The sequence below is a fragment of the Calonectris borealis genome, chromosome 2 (assembly GCF_964195595.1).
Source record: "Calonectris borealis chromosome 2, bCalBor7.hap1.2, whole genome shotgun sequence".
NCBI lineage: Eukaryota > Metazoa > Chordata > Aves > Procellariiformes > Procellariidae > Calonectris > Calonectris borealis.
The window spans coordinates 2,856,233-2,874,406 of record NC_134313.1 but is presented as its reverse complement, the minus strand read 5'-3'; the positions used below and the strand labels follow the sequence as shown (position 1 = coordinate 2,874,406).

The following is an 18,174-nucleotide window of genomic DNA, read 5'->3' as shown; positions in this document are numbered from 1 at the left end:
TATCTGATTAATGCTTTACCTTGGTTTTGCCCTATCTGGATGGAAGTGCAGGATGATGGTGGAAAACTCTGACATTAACTCCTTCAGAAACTGCTGTTACTGGTTGCTTTCAGTTCAGGCTGTGCCTCCACAGCCAGCATTTATTCCTGGTCTGTCCCAGATGGCCAGTGCATGTGAGCAGCTTCCTTGTTTGCAGGTGAAACGGAGGTCTTCAAATCAGTGCCAAGGGGGTCCTTTGTGACCCTAAAAATGTCATGTTTGCTTCTAGTTCAAAGAGGTTAAAGTGAGCATTCCTGAACTCTGTCCCACCAGCTCATGCATGGTGGGAGCCTGTTCTACTGTCCCCTCACCCTTGGCTCCAACACAGCACCAAAGCCAGTCTTGGCCAGTTACTGCTTGAAAGTGTTGAAGGTGTTACTCAAGAGATGACATACCTTTCATTAAGCTTCCCTGCTGTTGAAGCCTCACTGGCCATGAGAAATCTTGACTGTCAAGGTTCAAAGAATTTGAGAACTGCTGGTCCTCTAGGAAATCCCTCCTGCAGCAATTTCAGATGGGTTTAATGCCACATTTGAGCCCCCCCATGTAAGTGACAGTCTGCAGTTTCTCTCCAGCCCAGTGTTTCATCCAGTGTATGGATAAAACATATGGAGCTGTATGTCCTTTAAGGCTCAAGTGCCCTGGGAGAGTCCCACAGGAATGGGGTTGTTGATACTCGCAATTTCTTTTTTGGATCAGGCTTTTGTTTCGTGCAGTGCCTGGGGGGTTAACTGGGGTAGGAGCAAGCTTACAGGAGAATAACTACACAAAAGTTCTTGCTGCCTCTATTTTCACTGCTGTCATTGCACACCAAACCACCTTGGTGCCATCGTTTCATCACAATGACAAAGAGACAAGCCAGCAGTTGCCCCTCCTCTATAATAAAGCAAAGCTTGTACCAGTTAGGGTCTTTTAGCGTAGGGCTGCGACACATAGCTGAGCCTTCAAAGAGCATCAGCAAAGAGTGGGGATAAGCAGACGTTCATGCCAACCAGTCATTAGATCTCTGTAGGCACGTGATAGTTGGCTTTCCTTCAGTAATATAGCTGGTGGGGGTCAGGGTTGTCTTTATAGCCAGGATAATTGACAGGAGCATTAAGTGGCTTAGTGCTTTCAGCTGAATTAGCTTTTTGCCCCAACATCATAACAGCCGATAGCTCTGGCTCAGTGGCTTGAATGCTCAATAGACAGCAGTGATTAGGAGGGAGGGAGCTTTGGCAATGCCCGGAGAAGGGGGAGTCAATCTGCTGCCTCAAGCCATCTTGCTTTTGTTGTGCCAACAACAAGGGAAGTAATCCTTTGGCTTTCCTTAGCATTTTTAAAGTGTGAGAAAAAACACACGAGACTGCTTCCATTTGGCATCGCAGTTTTCACTCACCATCGAAGCCGGAAATGGAGATGTCCTTACAGAGAGGTCAACACCTGCAAATGGTGGTTCGTACAGCTGATCTTAGGAAGTGGTGAATCATCTCTGGGGGTGTCTGTCTCTATTCAGCACCTAGAGAGGGAGCCTACACACCTAGCTTAGGCTACCTGACTCATTGCTGGCTAAAGTGAGAAGTGAATGCTGCCCGAGTTGGTATATATACTGAGGAACTCGGGGAAGGAAAAGGAAGAAGAAGAAGCACTGAAAACCTTTTTATAAACGGGAACCTGGGAAACAGATAAGCTCAAGAAGTTGCCCAAATTCACATCGTGGCTTTTAGGCAGAGCCAGAAGTTGAACACACAGTTCTCAAGCGTGCACTGTCCACAAGACTGGACAGCTGTCTGTCCTCTGCGTACATTGTCCTGACTTCAGGTTGACCATGTCAGCGATGGAGGGGCAGTCCACCGGGCTCAACATAAGGACAGTCAGGCTCTTGCAGGGCTGCACAGGGGATATGCAGCTGTGCTGCTCTCAGGATAGGTTTGCTCCAGACTCAATACAGCTGCTGTTGTGCAGGGGCGCACAGATCAAGGTGGGACTTGACTCTGTGCCTGAGCTCTTTCTCACCCAAAACTCTGATGAGTATGATAGATGCCCAAGTGACTTTGCACCCAGCTGACTTGGTTACAGCTGGGCTTCTTACCTCTGTCTTAGCCCTGGCCAGGCTAGACTTGTGCTCACTCCTCCTAAGCCATTCAAGCATCTCTGTACTGCAGTTTTCCTATCAACACGATTTTTCTATTACCTGTAGTAAGCATTTTCCTCCACACCCTCCCTTATTATTCTCCACTTCGGAAAAAGGTCTCTGGTTTGGAGAATATCTTTATTCAAAATAATATTCTTAAGATGGTTGGCCTGCAGCTTCAGCAACATTTGCAGCTTGCAGTCAGTCCACTAACACTGAATGGCTGCAAAGATTTGACCTTTAGTCTTAAAAATCCTAGCAAGCTGAGATGCAGAGCTGTTGCAAGCAGTTTTACTCACCTAGCTCAGGTGAAGCAGCCTGGTGATAATTGTGTGCAGGTTGAAGGCAATGGGTTATTGCAGGGAGGGGCTCATGGCATGGTGAAGTCAGGACAGAGTCATCAGTCATCAGGTACAGGTTATCTCAAGGGCTGAATCTCAGACATACATCTTTGTTTCTGGGTAACATCCGAGAGATAAGGAAGTAAAGCTACACTGCGTGTTATTAAGAATGGCTGTGTTTAGAAGAATGTCCATGTCATAGCCCTGACTTTGTAAAGAAACGGAGCCAGGATCAGAGCAGGATGTTGATCATGATGATCAATGTACTGGATAAAATAGCTTTTATGTATTAAAACAATTGCAGAGTTGCAATTGCAGAGCTGTACTTCGTCATCTTCCCAGCTGTAGATGAATGAGGATACACACTGTGTTGTGGCCAGCCCCAGGAGCGATCCAGCCTGCCGCTTTTCAACCCCATCTTTCCTACTGCCTTGCTGCACCTTAAAGAAAAGTCTCTCTTGCACTCACCAACCTCCAGCACAGTGAAAAAGGATCAGTGGATTGAAAGTGCTCTCTCTCTCCAAGCACATAACTAGGGTTTGATTTCCTGCTGATCCTTGGCTGAGTTACTGCGTCTGACTTGCCGGTGATGTTTCTTTAAAACAATAACAGGGTGAGCTCTAGAAATGGACCCAGCAGTTGATGCAAAAGAAAATAAATAACTGCTATTTGTGAGATTTTCCATTTATTCCCAGCTGTAGACTCCACATCAGTGAGCTGGGTCGTGTCTTGCTGAAACCAGCAATCCAAATTCAGAAAGATTGCTCATTCTTGAGGATGATTTAGGCAATTAGATGGAGGCTTGGTGTGAGCAGACATCTCCCTTCCTCTGGGCTAGGTGTTGTACTAGGTGTTTCTTAGGACCAGCTCTCAAGGGTCTATTAAACTCCCCAAGGCTCTCAGCCAACGTGTAATGTTGCACATCTCTGAATTTGGCCTTAAACATTTCCTTGCAAGCCCTGCATACAAAAGAGCATCTAGCACATCATTCTACCAACACCAGATGTTTCACTGACAGCAAAACCAGGAGAGCGTCACTTTTTTCCACCATCAGTTCTCTGCCTCCGTGATGAGGGTGGTGCTCGTGTGTCACTAATGTGTTCACATTCAGAGGTGGCTGAGGTTTGGATGAGGTTTATAAAACAGATGCAGCTGGCAACAGTGAATGCAGTCAGAAAGGCACAGTGAGGAGCTTAGGGTCACTTTGAAAGACGACCTCAGCTCTGTACAGCCTGTATTTCACTGTGAACATTTATACCTGATTGATACAGACATCCATGCTCTCACCCTAACAAACCAGACTGAAGGACTGCATGCAGTTGTCCTGCCCACTGATTTTTTTGGAAATGACTATGTGCTGTGCCATCTGCAGTATATCCCAAAACATTCCACCATAGTGACTGATGTTTCTACTTGCTCCAGTGCCTCTCCACCACTTATTTTGAGAGCAACAGTGCTGGTTCACCAAGCAAGAACTATGACAAGCTCTCTGCACCGCCCCACCTCATCCCCTTAATGCTGCTGCTTTGGTAGCCCAGACTCCAGAAGGCACTTTTGAAAGTAGCCAGTGTCAACCCACTGCTCTCCCCTGTAGTAGCCACTTTCTATTACCCTGAAAAATTGCTCTTGTGCCTGGAGTTTGCCTTGCTAGACCTCAAGCATGCATCGGGCTTCAAACAACCCTGCAGCAATCTGAGCACTTTACAGTCTTGTCTTGGTTTATGGAGACCTCTCCAATCTGCTGCCAGCTGCATTCTGCTCTCCTGAACTCACTGATGCATGGCCAGGGGAGATGGGGCAGGGTGGACAGGGGACAGAAGGGGTGGTGGCCTGCAGCAGTGTGACCGTGCTACCTGGTTTCGGGAAGGACTTCACTTGCCAAATGTTGGGTTTTTTCCTTCTGTGCTACCAAGTTTGACTTGACCCACTTGAGAACAAAATTGTGTGTTGTTTCTCTTTCGACAGGTGAACATGGTTATTGGCATTCTGGTTTTTAACAAACTTGTATCCAAAGATGGAATAACAGATAAGAAACTGAAGGAACGGGCAGGGTATGCCTTATCAATACATCTAAGTAAAGAATGAAAAAAAAAAAAAACACCCAAGGCTGTGATCAATAACCAGGCAAGGAATGCAAAGAGAGATTGGAGATGCAAACAAAAAGCAAAAGCAGATTTAAACAAAATGAAAAAAAAAAAAAACAACAAACCAGCTGGTTTAATCTCTCTGCCTTGTCACTCAGTGCAGCAGAGACAAAAGATCCAAGAAGCAGCACTGTGTTACTATGGAGGATGGTTAGAAGTTCATCTCTTTGTTAAAATGGCTTCAGCCCAGGCTGATGTATCCTCCCAAAGATCAGGGAGAGCAAAGTGATTCTTCTCACTAACTCCTAGAGACAGCAGCTGGATCAGAGAGGGACTCATCATTGCCGAGTGCGGCACATGACATGGGCTGTGTAAAAAAGAAGTCATGTCTAATGGCTGGCAGGTGGCTGAGGGACCGCAAAGCTACGTGATACTTTTAAGGAAAGGGTCTTTGGAGATCTAGCAGTGAACACAGTAGATGGATGGATGTGTAAAGAGGAGGACTGGTAAGTAAAGATACCTCTTCTGCAAGAAAAATTTCTGATGCCACCTCCGGTTCTTTATCTTCTCCACAGCCACCACCCCAACCTCCATCCCTGAAGCCTGGGGCTTGGGTTACCTGGTTTTCTTTGTAGTATAAATTGAAGAGCTGACTCCACAATTCTTATCACCCTGGTCTCACTAGGGGTTGGCTGGGGCGGCAGCTACGGTGCAGGGCTCTCTGTTGGGTTACCTCCAACTCTGTTGACAATGGCTATTTTGTCATTGGCTCCAGCAGGATGAGACCCCCTTTCATCTTCATTTCTGGAAACAAGTCTGTAGCCTGCTCAGCATTTATCCCTGAGCTGTGCCGTGCTCCAGGCAAAGGACAGAAATGGCACACTGACACTCTGAGTCAAATCAAATGCACAGGTCAGCCTGGCTGCTGATGTTAGTACCTTATTTTCCACTCTCTTTCTTGGATTGCTGTTGCAGTCAGAGAAACTATCTCCTTACCTGCTGCTAGGAAAGACAGAGTTGTGTGCGCTCACTTATCCATTGATGGCATTTGATTTATCATGGCAGATAACGATCGTATTCTTGAAGGAAGAAGTTGTTTACAAAGAGAAAAGGAGAGCAAGAGGTGTTCTGATGCCTCTGCACCTCGGCTATAGGCAGAGCCTAAAACCTTAAAAAGTTGTTGGAGAAGTCACAGGATATACCCTATCTATGAAAGCAGAGGGAGCATGGGTACCTGCCGCCTGGTTTGCTGCACTCCCAGCTTCACAGAGAGGATAAGCTGTTTTATGCGCTGTGGTGCTGCAAAAGCCCTGAGCCGTAAAATTGGGTCCCAGAGGGCAGAGGCAGAAAGTACAGAGGAGGATCAATATTCCTGTCGTTGCACTATTGAGTAGTTCTGGTGGAAGTGGTTTTTAATTGAGTGATGGCAGCAAAACTGAGGGCAGAAGCAAGCACTTACCCAGCCAGGGGAGAAACACAGGAACCTGTGAAGGTTCATGTTTTATCAGCAGTGTTGACATGCCGAAGCAGCATGGTCCCTCGGTGCAGCAATGAGGGGAATCTCGATGCCTGAGCAGTACCATGGTCATGATAGTAAGAGAAGACTTAAGCACGTTTGGATGACCAGAGGTATCAGTTGCTAGTGGGTTGAACAGGTACGCGAAGAAGTGACCTTGGTGCATTGCTTAAAGCAGCTGCTAACAAGCGAGTGCTTTATTCTGGATGATGCCTTCTTTACAAAGAGAGAACTCAAGAAAATACCCAAACTGCAGGCAGAGTCTGTAGCAAGATAATTGCACTTGAAAGTCAGTGCTGAAATGAATGGTTTATTGGATTAGCAGAGCAGCGAGTTACTGTCTCTCAGTCTCTCCCTCTCTAATCTAAACTGCATACAGAATGACCTTATTTAATACATAGCAGCTGGTTATTGATCACATTCGTAGTTGTACTTTGAAAACAAAACCTACGAAGCAAAAAAAAAAAAAGTCATTTTTCTGATGTTCTTTGTTTTTTCTTTCTTTTCTCTTTTTTCCCCCCTCTTTCGTGTCCGTGTGTGTGTGTGCAGCACTTTTAAGCCTTCTCTGTGCTCAGTGATTTTGTTCTCCTTTCGAAGTGCACCCGCTGAGAGTGCGGAAGCACTTTTGAGAGCTCTGGTGCCCCTTCCCTTTAGCTAGCCGCTTCTGGCCTGGGCTTGGGAACCGTGTTGGAAGGTAGATGTGAAGATAATCAGAATGAGTAACGGCCTTGGAGATGTTTGGATCTGAGGAGATGGTATAAAGAAACGTTGTGTTTCCTTTAGCAGAGGCAAGAAGTATGGTTCAGTGTTGCAAAAACAAAAAAAAAAGGGGAAAAAAACCAAAAAGAGGAAAAAAAAAAAGACCTGTTGAACACTAAGAGGAGACCAGCACACATACCGCAGATCGGTTGGCACAAATAAATCAGCACTAACAGTTCCCGTGAAATAATACCCGAGACACGATAGGTTTTGCCCTATACTTAGCAGAGGAAATTGCTATGATTACTGTTGTCACATCTGTCAGAAAATGTTGACTTTCTAATGGCAATGACTTTATAGATATATCACAAAACCAGGCTGTAGAGAGTTGGGTGTGATTACCTGGAGAGCTGGAGAAACGCACACAACTGCCCCAACTCCTGTCTGGGCATGGGAGAAAACCTTGCAAGTGTCTTCCAAGCAGAACGGTCTCCGTTCACGGTCAGCTGCACCGACAGTGTTTGAGCTCTATTGATGGGAGTGCTACGAAAAACGAATGTTTTAATGTCAGACACAGGAGCCTTTAAAATGAATTTTAAATTTATTCAGTCAACGTTTATTCCAGAAGCATTTGTGTGCTCACGCAGCCAGGGAAGAAGAACGAGACTATAGGGTATATTCACAAAGGCTAATTTTAGCCTGCTGAGTTTAATCTCCCTGGGCTTCCTCTGTAACTACTGGAGAGAGACGGGAGCCTTATTTAGTTGTTCCAACTTACCCCTTAGAGAACCTTTACTTCTTTTATCTCCACTTTGATTATAGAGAGGACTTGAGAAAGTTTGCCCCAATACCTTGTGTGAAATATTTCCTGCGCGACTGCACTGGCAGGGTGTAACGGAGCTGGATTGTCAGTTCATAGAGAAGAAAGTAATTGGAAAGTTAATAACTACATTAAAATAGGAACAGATTCGGATTGCCCTTCATCTGGGAACGTTTCATGTTGGAAGCAGTGCTCTTGCTCTTTGGGCCGTCCGCGGTGTAAAGCACCGTTCAATAAAAGGTAGCAAAGTCCAGGCTCCAGTGAACACACCAGATGAGTCCATGAGCTGTTCGTGGATATTTAGGAAGCAGAAAAAGCTAAATTAAATGAATGCATTATTCACTGTGATTATTTCATTAGCTACCCTTTCATACATATAGGCACCAATATAAACCTGCTATGGAAATTCAATATATTAACAACCTCATGCCCCCAACAAGAACAAATTAGTATTTAAATGTATCCACATCTATGCCTACTGCTTACAACCTTCTGCCTAAATACACCCAACAGCAGTTACAGTTGTGTGTTATAGTGGTCTTTTGGCCAGTTCTTTGTGATTCAGTGTCATTCATGTTTTTTCTGGTATAGTTTTCCATCAAATTCCTCAAATCAATCTACTTTCTTTTTGCTGCCTATCTCTGCCTCTCTCTGTCTCTCTGCTTATCTGTTCTTTATGGCTTATAGATCTGGGGATAAGCTGTCTTTTTTTAAGGGTCGTGCACTTAATGCCTCTCAAGACCCACTTTATCTTTTGTTCAGCCATTGTCCTCACTGGATTTACACCATCCTTCCTGGAAGATATGTATCTATTGACACAGGAGCTAATTTTCTCTGTGTCTGAAGGCTGAAAGTTTCTGTGGGATACCTTAGCCGTTATTCTGGAAGGGAGTAATGGCTTATGTCAGTGTAACTAATTAAAAGACCAATCAATAGCCATTTGAAAGAGGGCCACTAGAACCACTGATAATCCCGTGTTGGTGTTCATGGGGATGTCCTTTTTGCAGTGAGACTAAACACAAAGCCATAAAAGTTAAGAAAAGACCTGTCAAGTTTCCTAATCTCTCTCCCAGGCAGGGTAGGGCTGTAAACCCCCCCGACGTTTGGTACCTGCAAACATCACCCCTCACCAGCTGCACTGCCATCACCCAAGAATGACAGACCTACTGTCCTTTGGCAGTGATGTTCATGACTTCTCTGATATCAGGGCCTGCATCCTAGGTCTGTAGGATGTTTTGCAGACTCCTGCCCATTTTCTAAGCCAGATCTGATGTGGATGTCTATCTGTGCAAATCAGAGGGTGCACACAAACTAGTAAATTCTGGGAAGAAACGGGGCCAATGCCAAGCTAATGTGGCTTCTGGGCTCCTGAGTAAGAGCTGGCTTGTCAGCTGGGTGAGATCACACACATCAGCTTCTAAAAATCATGAGGACATGTCCTTTAGCAGATCCCTGCAGCCCCTTATACCAGCAGCCCACAATGGCCTGGTTCTGTGGTTGATCCCATCCAGAAAAAGTGGGAGCAACTGATGTGAATAAGTCTCAGGGTTCATCCCAAAGATGTTTTCAGCTCCAAAATAAGATCTGAGAGAAGAAATGTCTCAAAAGTAGTCAGCCAGTCCAGCTCTCTTCAGGGCAGGTTGATGGTCTTACAAAACACCCAAGCTCATGCTTAACTTCCAGGACATAAACAGTCCCATTTGCATGTCCTTCATCACAGATTAAGCAACCAAAGAATGGCCTATCTCCTGGTATTGTCAGCTGCCATGTGGGTGTCCCCACCAAGGCGAGGATTAACCGGTGGAGAAAATATATGACTCACCCCTTGCATTGCTTTAGGAAGGAAGATACACAGACACAGTCCCCACAGCCCTACTTCTTGCCTTCTACTGTACAACCCTGCCACCTTTTTTGTTTTGGAGCAAAAAGGCAAAGAGGAAAAAGAGCAATTTCTCAAAAACAAACCAAAAGAAGGAGGTGGAGACTGGGAGAGCAGTACTGGTTTCTCTTCCGTGGGTGCCAGACAGAGACACCCTGAATCGGGCAAAACATTCACCAACACAGTTCCACCCTCTCCAGCGGCACCAACACGTCTCTGAATTGTACATTTTCCCCATTTCCCGCATCTGGAGTGGTACAGATGAGAGAGTTTTATCCTGCCTGTCTTTCATTTCTTTTTTCAAACTGGGTATGGTTGCTTGGTTCCCTTTCTTCTTTCTTCCTTTCCTCCGTTCTTTCTTTCTTTTGGCTTCTCTTTCCCTTTCCTTTCTACGTTTGTGTTCATAAGCAAAGTGTTTTGTTTTGTTTCAGTCTTTTGGTTTTAATTGCAGTCAGATGGCAGTGCCCCTTTACGGCATGACGCTCAAATGTTCCAAGTGTGGAGTAGTTTCTTCTGCTGAAGTTTCGGCCACAGCCACCAGTAACGCCATGTTAGTTCCTCTAATTTCAACTTCTTTTCTTTCTTTCTTTCCACTTTCTTTTTTTTTTTTTTTAATTTATTTTATTTCCCTCTTTCATTTCCCTGCACTCACCAACCCTTGTTTGTTTTCTCTCCCCATGTCCCTGCCCACCTCCCCACATCCCCAACTCTCCCTGACCTCATTTTGTGGGCCATGAGTAGTGTAGGGCTCCTGCAACATCCCTGGAGCAAAAACTGATGGGCTGGATCCTGAAAAGCACTTTATGACATGCCTCGATTTAAGCATGTGAGCAGCCCATGGAAGACAAAGGGACTTTTCATTTGTTGAAGCCGGGTACATGTTTAATGCCCCCATTTAATTTAGTTCTTAGACTTACAGACTTAAAGATGTGGTTCCCATTAATTTTGATGGTAGACAGGGACCTCAAACTCCAGCTTTGTCAAACACTTAAGCATGTGCTTGAGTTTTTTACTCCAGAGGCTGCAGAGCACTGAGCATGATTTAAGTGAGTTGGTGAATCACTTAAAAGCGTTTTTTTTCTCTTATAAAAGGCTAGAGTTAATACCTCGTAGGGCTGCAGTTCTGATTTGATAAGTGTTGACTGCCTCTTTTGGACCTCTAAAAGCAGTTGGAATTAGTTCTTAAAATCTTAAAGTGTTTCATAGCTCTGAGTTACAACAGTCAAATGCTGTTAAATCTCTTCTTAGATGCCGCTGGAGTTAGTTAAAAAAAAAAAAATATGAAAATGCCAGAGCTTTGTTCTGCTGGAGAAATTGTTGCTATTTATATAGCTGGCTTTTTTTGCAAAGGTTAAGGTAGGAGGGAGAGCAATGAGGGAAGGTTTGTCTTTCTTCCTTCCCTTTTTGAAATTTTATTATCTACATCATTTCCAAGTGATGCCATATTTTGGTTTTGATGTCTAAAGTAATATATGTAAAATGTGTGAAAAAACAGTCTCAGATCTAGACATTTGCAATTTGAAAAATCCTACCTTTAATTAATCTAAACAAAAATAGGCAGCTGAGTGCCAAATCTCAAAATCTAGAAATAGAAAAGAAAATCAAAACACAAGGTTTTCTCCTTTTTTTTCTGAAAACTGAGCCATTTATATAAAATCCAAAAGAGTTTAGGGAAAAATGCACATTTCTGAAAAACAACCAAGTGTCGTTAGGAAAAGAGAACATGCAATCACCTCTATTAAAAGCTAGCAGTTTCTATGAGATACAAAAACTGAATAAAATCTCGTTTATTTTTCACTGTTGAAGTCATTAACTTACCTTTTGCAACAGTGTCCAGCTGAGACGGGGAGATGGCATTGGTCCAGACACGCGTACCGCAAGTCTGGAATTAGCAGCTCACTGCATTTAGGTTTCCTGCGACTGCAGAGGAATGCTAAACCAGCAGAAGCTTTACTATTAATAAATTAGACTGTTATATAGGAGAGGCTTTCAGTTCATCCTTCTCCCATGTTGTCTGACATTGGTCTGTCATAAATCACATATTCTGATTCATCTTCAAATCAGAAAAAAAAAGGGATATGAAATCCGTATCTCCTACTTATCCTGCTTTTCTAATTTAAGTGGTTTGATAGAAATTGGAGGACTTTTGTAGGCGGCTATGTCTTTTGTTTCCCATCAGATAGAATACCTTAGATGATAAATTCCAGTACTGGTTTTGTTGTTTGTCCTGAAGTGTCCTTTGCTCTTGTCCTTGCAAAGGGACCAATGAGTAATAGATGAATTAGTTCACTCAACCCTCATCTACCCTTGTCGTCCATTCTGCAGCTGAACTGTTTCTGTTTTAATTCCTCCAAATCTATTGTAAATGAGGTTGTCAATAAGGCAAAGCCCTGATTATGCTTCATGCTACTGCCACCATTCTGCTGGCCTTCATCCCAGACTTTGGACCAGATTTGCCATTCAGTTTTGAAGTCTTGTAATGTAGATCAGATGCCATGAGGATTCCTGGCTCCTCTCTGACCTGGAATTAGCCATAGTTGTTTGGTAGAGAGCACATCAAGGATGTTCCTGCCTTGTTCCTGCTGGGGTTGCTCATGCCCTCTCCAGCTTACCTCCCATAGGTTTCAGAGGCTCGTTTCTGGTATAGCATGGCATGAAAGGATAGATCTTTTTGTCCATTTTTCTTGGCTTTTGAAACTCATAGATGTTTTGAGCAACTCTTTGTGGTAATATCTGTGTCTAAGAGAGAAGGAGTCAGAGAAGGGGATGTGTAACTGAGGGAAAACATGGTAAATCACTGATGGGAGAGCAGGTAGTAATCATGACAGAAGTGAAAAAATATGCACTGGAAATTGTGCAATTTCTTGACTTGGGAAATGAAAAAAAGGAAAGCTTTGGATGTCTATGACCTGTTAAGGGTTAGGTAGATTTGACAGGTGTGGGTTAAAAAATACCCTTCCCTTTAGGTTGTTCTGAAGAAGATGCTGGGCATATTTTACCATTGGAAGACCTCTATTCCCACATTTCCTTCCTTTTATTGCTGCCTGTAGGGTAGCCTCAGCCTGTGAAATACTGCCTTATAATTAATTTGTCTTTGCTCCCTGTGAAAAATTTTTATCTGAGACAGGGAAAAAAATATCTCAAGGGCATGCCATTTCTTTGTACTCGCTGTGAATGAGGACATCCACTGCAGATACCAGGGACTGCTGTTGGATGGATGGATGGATGGATGGATGGATGGATGGAAGGAATTCCGCCAGGCAGTGCATTGCAAATATGGACTCTCAAGTTCTGACCATAGGGAAGAGATTGGCCCAAGACTAAGGCCCTGACACAGTGCCTTAGTGCAGGCAACCCACCCAAGAGTCAATGACAAGGAGTCCTCATGACCCTTCTCATGCATCAACCCTCTTACGTCATCAGAGGCTCATGTGTCAAATCTCCCATCTAAGGGATTTGCTCTTTTTCTTGGCTCAAAGTAATTTTAGGAAGTCTTAGATGTCAAATTTTCTGCCCGTATTGTAGTTCCAGGACTAATGTGAATCAATATTTCCATGCATGGCTGGTTTTATGAAGGAGACTGTTCCTCAGGAGACTGCTCTTCTCATAGTTCAAGGAATTTTAAATTGTATCCTTACCTGGGGATAATACTTTGGCCCTGGAAGTCCTTGCTTGGACTGTCAAAGAAGAACTTCCCTTATTAGGGGTGAATAATCAAGCAGCCTGCCCATAGCCACATCATTATCTGCCTATATCATTTAGAGACATTTGATTTCCTGTTCCCCTAGTTCTATGGTTCAGATTGCAGCAACTGAGAGAAGAATCATCTTTTGGAAAAAACAGAAATAATATCTTTGTTTCTGTGTTGCCTGTGCATGGGAAGAACATGCACACTGGCCCCTCTTTTCTAGTTACAGATTTCCTATCTTGGTTATATGGGCATTGAGTTAAAGGGAGTTTCTCTGAAACTGTCCTTAAAATTGGGGCAACACTCTTGCTTATAGAAGGAATACAAGTTAGAGGAGGGATAAAGCATGAAATAATGAATAAAGTAAATCCTTGTACTGTGGTTTTCCTTTAGCAGAACTGCTGTGATGCAGGAATAGCAAGCTCATCAGAATATAGAGCAGCATGTGCCGCTCTGTGCAGCATGTAAGGAGCCATCCGTTGTCTTCTGTGTGGAGTCCATCTACCATCCCCCTTTTCAGAGCTCCTCTCCAGGAGCTGCTTTCTGAATTATAAAGTTATTTTTCCTTCTGCTGCTTCTTTAGCTTATGGTACTGGCTGCCCTGTCAGCGTTGAGTAATGAGAAGAATTGATCACTTACCTCTTTGTAATGGCCCTTTACATCTTTGTTGGCATGTACTGTGTGTCCCCCTGCACTTGCCTTTTGTCAGGGTGCAGACCTCTTAATCTTTCTTCATGTAGATCTTTGTTTCCAAAAACATTTTTTTTCTCTTTCCATTGCTATCCTCTAAGTGCCATCAGTTTATCCTGCTTCTTTTGCAAAGATGAAGATTCTCAAGGCTGCCAGCTAACTAAAGAACAAAACCACAGCTAGTTTTTGACATTTTGACCAAAGGCCATCATCTGCTTGTTGCCAGAGCTGGGTCTACTACGTGCTTTCATAAGGCTAAGTCTTTGTCATGCAAGATAAAGCTGTGGACAATGTTATTGTGTGGCCATGTTGTCACACGTCATTGTAATTATATTTGGTTGCACTGTGCTGTGGCATTGCCATATCCCGAAGTAACGCCCTTCCTCTGCAATGCAGCAGTAGCATGGTGTGGTGGGGAGGAACAACATGACACTACAACTGTACTGCTGAGTAACATTGTCATGTCGTGGTCATCACACAATAAACCAGCATCATGTTTCCGCAATGCAGTTTAATGATCTTCCCTTGATATTGCTGTCACTCATGAGTGCTGTCATGTGTGGGACAAATAAGAGGATCTGCCAGTTAATTCCTTTGTCTCAAGCAATAAAAGTCCTGGATTCATTGATCATAGATAATTCATAATGAAGAGTCATTAGGTAACCACAATGTCATTATATAAGAAATCATCATTTCATTTCACATCACGTGGCACCATAACATGAAGTTTCTTAGGTCCTATAAGTTATTCTGGAACCTTTTAAGGATGCACAGTACCTCCTAAAAAAGGGACAGATGGAAAGTCGGCAGAAGTATGAGTTCTGCTATAAATTCAGCTCACAGCAAGTAGAATTAAGGGCAATGTCACAGGAAACCCACTTATCTTCCCCTGAGTTTTCTTCTGAAATTTCAGTCTTGATATGATTTTTTTTAAAATGGAACTTTTTTTTTAATTTAATATTTCAAAAGCTAAGCATAGCTCTGAAAGTGAAATTAGAGTAAGTTACATTCCTATGACCTGTTGCCATCTGCTGCCTGAGAATAAAGATTATGCATTAAGTGTCAAGCAACATTTCCATAAGGTTTATAAGGGATGAATATTGTTGAGAAGGCATCTGCAAGGTGAATCACAAAGAGACCAGAAAGGCCACTCTTAGCTGGTGTAAGTCAGCACAACTCAGTGGGGAAAATCCTGATTTACTCCAGCTGAATATGTGGCGTACTATTTTCATCATCTGCGTTGGAAAGGCAGATGATGTTTTCATCATCTGGTTGGAAGGGCAGAGATTTAAGTGGTGATTTAAGGCTGTTTATGTTGGGAGCAATAGCGAAGTCCATCAGGATGTCTCGACTCAAAAGAAAGTTGAATAGTTTGCCCATATGGAGACACACAGAGCAAGGGGCTGGGAAGGACTCACCAAGTCCAGCATGAAGACAGCAGGAGCTCTGAAGGGAGCCCACTGTAGTTGTGGATCATTGCATCTGGGCTCTGGATAGCACCTAGCTTCAAGCAGTACCTTGTTAAGGCAAGGTGCCTGCATAATTTTTTAAGCAGGTTTTGAAGCCAGTGGATTGAATTCTAACCATTTGCTAAAGAGAAACATAATTTACCTCCTCAGCAGCATCCCTCACAACCCCAAATCCATATCTAAATCTTGGATCGAGATCCAAATAATTGCCAATCCAATGTTGCAGTTCTTTTCAAGAATGGAAAACCCATCCAAATTTAGATGGCTAGTTTCAGACCTGAACTTACAGGTCAGATCCATTCTCAGATGTGGTTGCCAGGTTTCTTGGTTGCACGTTGGTGGTAGTAATGTACACGTATGTGTGTATTAAGAGTATGCTGGGAGACCAGATAATTCCAAGAAGCAGAGTTTCCTGGGACAGACCTTTTCTAGCAGCCTCTATTGGCTTTGCTGGTTTCCAGCAATCACGATTGCAAGTTGCTACCGGAATAACTTTATCTACCAAGCCATGCATCAGGCATGTTGCGTTTGCTGATACTTGCATGGAGTGGCATGTTATGGAGCAAACCTCATCTTTCCATTTGGCTTTTCTGTCTCTCTGATTTTTTTGCTGCAGTTACTGCTTAGCCAGTTTTATTAATGCACCACTGTGAATGATAGCAAAGAGAGATTTCAGTATAATGAGGCAGATTTCAGAGTGATGAGGGAGAAGTGGAATAAAAATTTCTGTTTAGGAGTTTTTTCATTGAGGGCTGTCTGGCTGCTGCTTTTTTTTTTTTTTTTTTTAATAATACTTTGAAATTATAGTTCATATTGGACATTAAAGAACATTCAATTTGTCATCCTGTATAAAATTACAAGGTATCAGATTATGTCATGGCCCTTACCTTACACGGAAGTCTCATAATGCTTGTTTTAATTGAAAACTAAGTATATTCCATTTACGTGCTCCCTTAGATAAATTACATTGCTTAATAATACCACTAAGGAACACATCGGAGTCTGGACAGGTTGTAGAAATATTTGCAATCAGAGTATCATTATGACTATAAAAATAACCTGTGACTTCAGTATGTGGTCATTACAGCAGAACTGATGTAACAATCCTTGAAAAACTCTTAACTGAAGCCAGGGCGTTACATCCTGATGTCCATACCTGTGTCCAAGCTCCAGCTTTGTTCAGGTAAAACTCTCACTGAGGTCAGTAAGAGCTGTACCTGGATAACCAGCAAGTAAACATTATTAAAAACTTGATCATATATCAGAAAATGGTAAGCAAGCCCCATGTAAGTACTGTAAAATGTGTGTCATGGTATCTGTCCTGTAATTTATTGTGTTGCCTGTATTTGTTAGCGTATAAGTTGAGGTGTTCTACACAGAAAAATCTTGAAGCTCAACTTGTTATTCAGCCTGTGCATAGGTCTACTCTTATTTGTTAGATAAAAGCCCACAGAGAAATTCTCCTGGCACCCTTGGTGCAGCACTGCTGCCAAATATATAGGATGACTGACAGCTTAAAATCTCCCTCGTAAGCTGTTAAAATTGCTTGGGACCCTTTTTGGTCAAAGAGCTGAATGACTAAATAGTCCATGGGAACAGAGCTGCTTTCCCGTTTCTAGAGCCATCATTCATAGATAAAGTGGAGGTTCATAGGGCAGTATTTGCATTACAGAAAACTCTTTTGTCCAGTTTTCTGTCTTGTGAATTAAGAAGTGGTTTGAATCTTAAGTTATTTTAACCCAGAATGTCCACCCAAGAATAAATTTATTTACAATAATTGCTAAATATAGAAACAACTGTGATTTTTTTCAAAGCATTCAGCTGGGCAAATCACACAAGAAAGCCGAAAAGTTTCTGTTCACAGAAAAATTGGGTGAGGTATCAGTTCCTCTCATGTTCATTGATGTAGTGTTGTAGGGACCATCAGCTGTAGAGTAAGGGAGCAACAGCAAAATAACAGTCTCCACACCAGCTCTATGCTTGTCCGTTTTACTTGAAACTGTGATACATGTCCCCAGTGTCGGTGTCTTCCATGTGCTGTGGAAGTCCAAGTGTCTGTAACCCAAGTACCAACAGCCATCGTGACAAACCAGTCTCTGCTGCAACTGTTCCCCTTCCCTTTGGCAACCTACAGTGATTGTATTTTTGTCTCCCCTCCTTGGGAAATGCCATCGTTGTGGACTAGTGACATAGAGTGGGAAGGGCGTGAAAGGGGGAGTGAGGTATCTGCATCCTTCCTCCCCACCTCAAGTTTTATGCATGACTGCACCATTGAAAAATAATCCCTCCCGTAGAAACGTGTGTCACCTGTTTTGGTAGCGTGAGTGTGGAAAGCATCTTCCTGCTTCCCTGTGACAGGGGCTCAGAAGATGTCTAGTATAAATATGTTTGCCGAAGAAGTCTTCTGCAGCCCCTTGGGATCAGGAGGCTGAGTTAGCGGGTGAGTCTGAAGTGGAGCTGAATTCTCTTTTCCTCTCCCTTGACAGGGCATCCCTTTGGAGCTCCTGCGTGGTCCTACCTCTCCTGGCTCTCACCTGGATGTCTGCAGTTCTGGCAATCACAGATCGGCGGTCAGCCCTCTTCCAGATCCTTTTTGCCGTCTTTGACTCGTTGGAGGGCTTTGTCATCGTTATGGTCCATTGCATCCTAAGGCGGGAGGTGAGATGAATGAGTCGTTCTCTTTTATATAACCAACATACTTCCCATGGAAAACATCTGAAAAATGTCCAGTCAGCCTGGTAGCTTCTCTAATCCTATGAACTTCTGCCTTTGTGTAGATAGTGACCACAAAAATGACCATGACAATATCGGTCAGAGGGAAGGAGGGTTGAATCAA

At 43.3% G+C, this 18,174-nt stretch overlaps 1 protein-coding gene across 1 annotated transcript in view; it reads left to right on the top strand.

Annotated features, from left to right (window-relative positions):
• The window catches only part of ADGRB1 (adhesion G protein-coupled receptor B1), a 138,966-nt gene that overhangs the window by 95,457 nt on the left and 25,335 nt on the right, over positions 1–18,174 (top strand). Inside the window, exons 17-18 of the mRNA XM_075141066.1 lie at positions 4,459–4,544; positions 17,825–17,996. Coding sequence (XP_074997167.1) covers positions 4,459–4,544; positions 17,825–17,996 — 258 coding nt within the window. The remainder of the gene's footprint in view (positions 1–4,458; positions 4,545–17,824; positions 17,997–18,174) is intronic.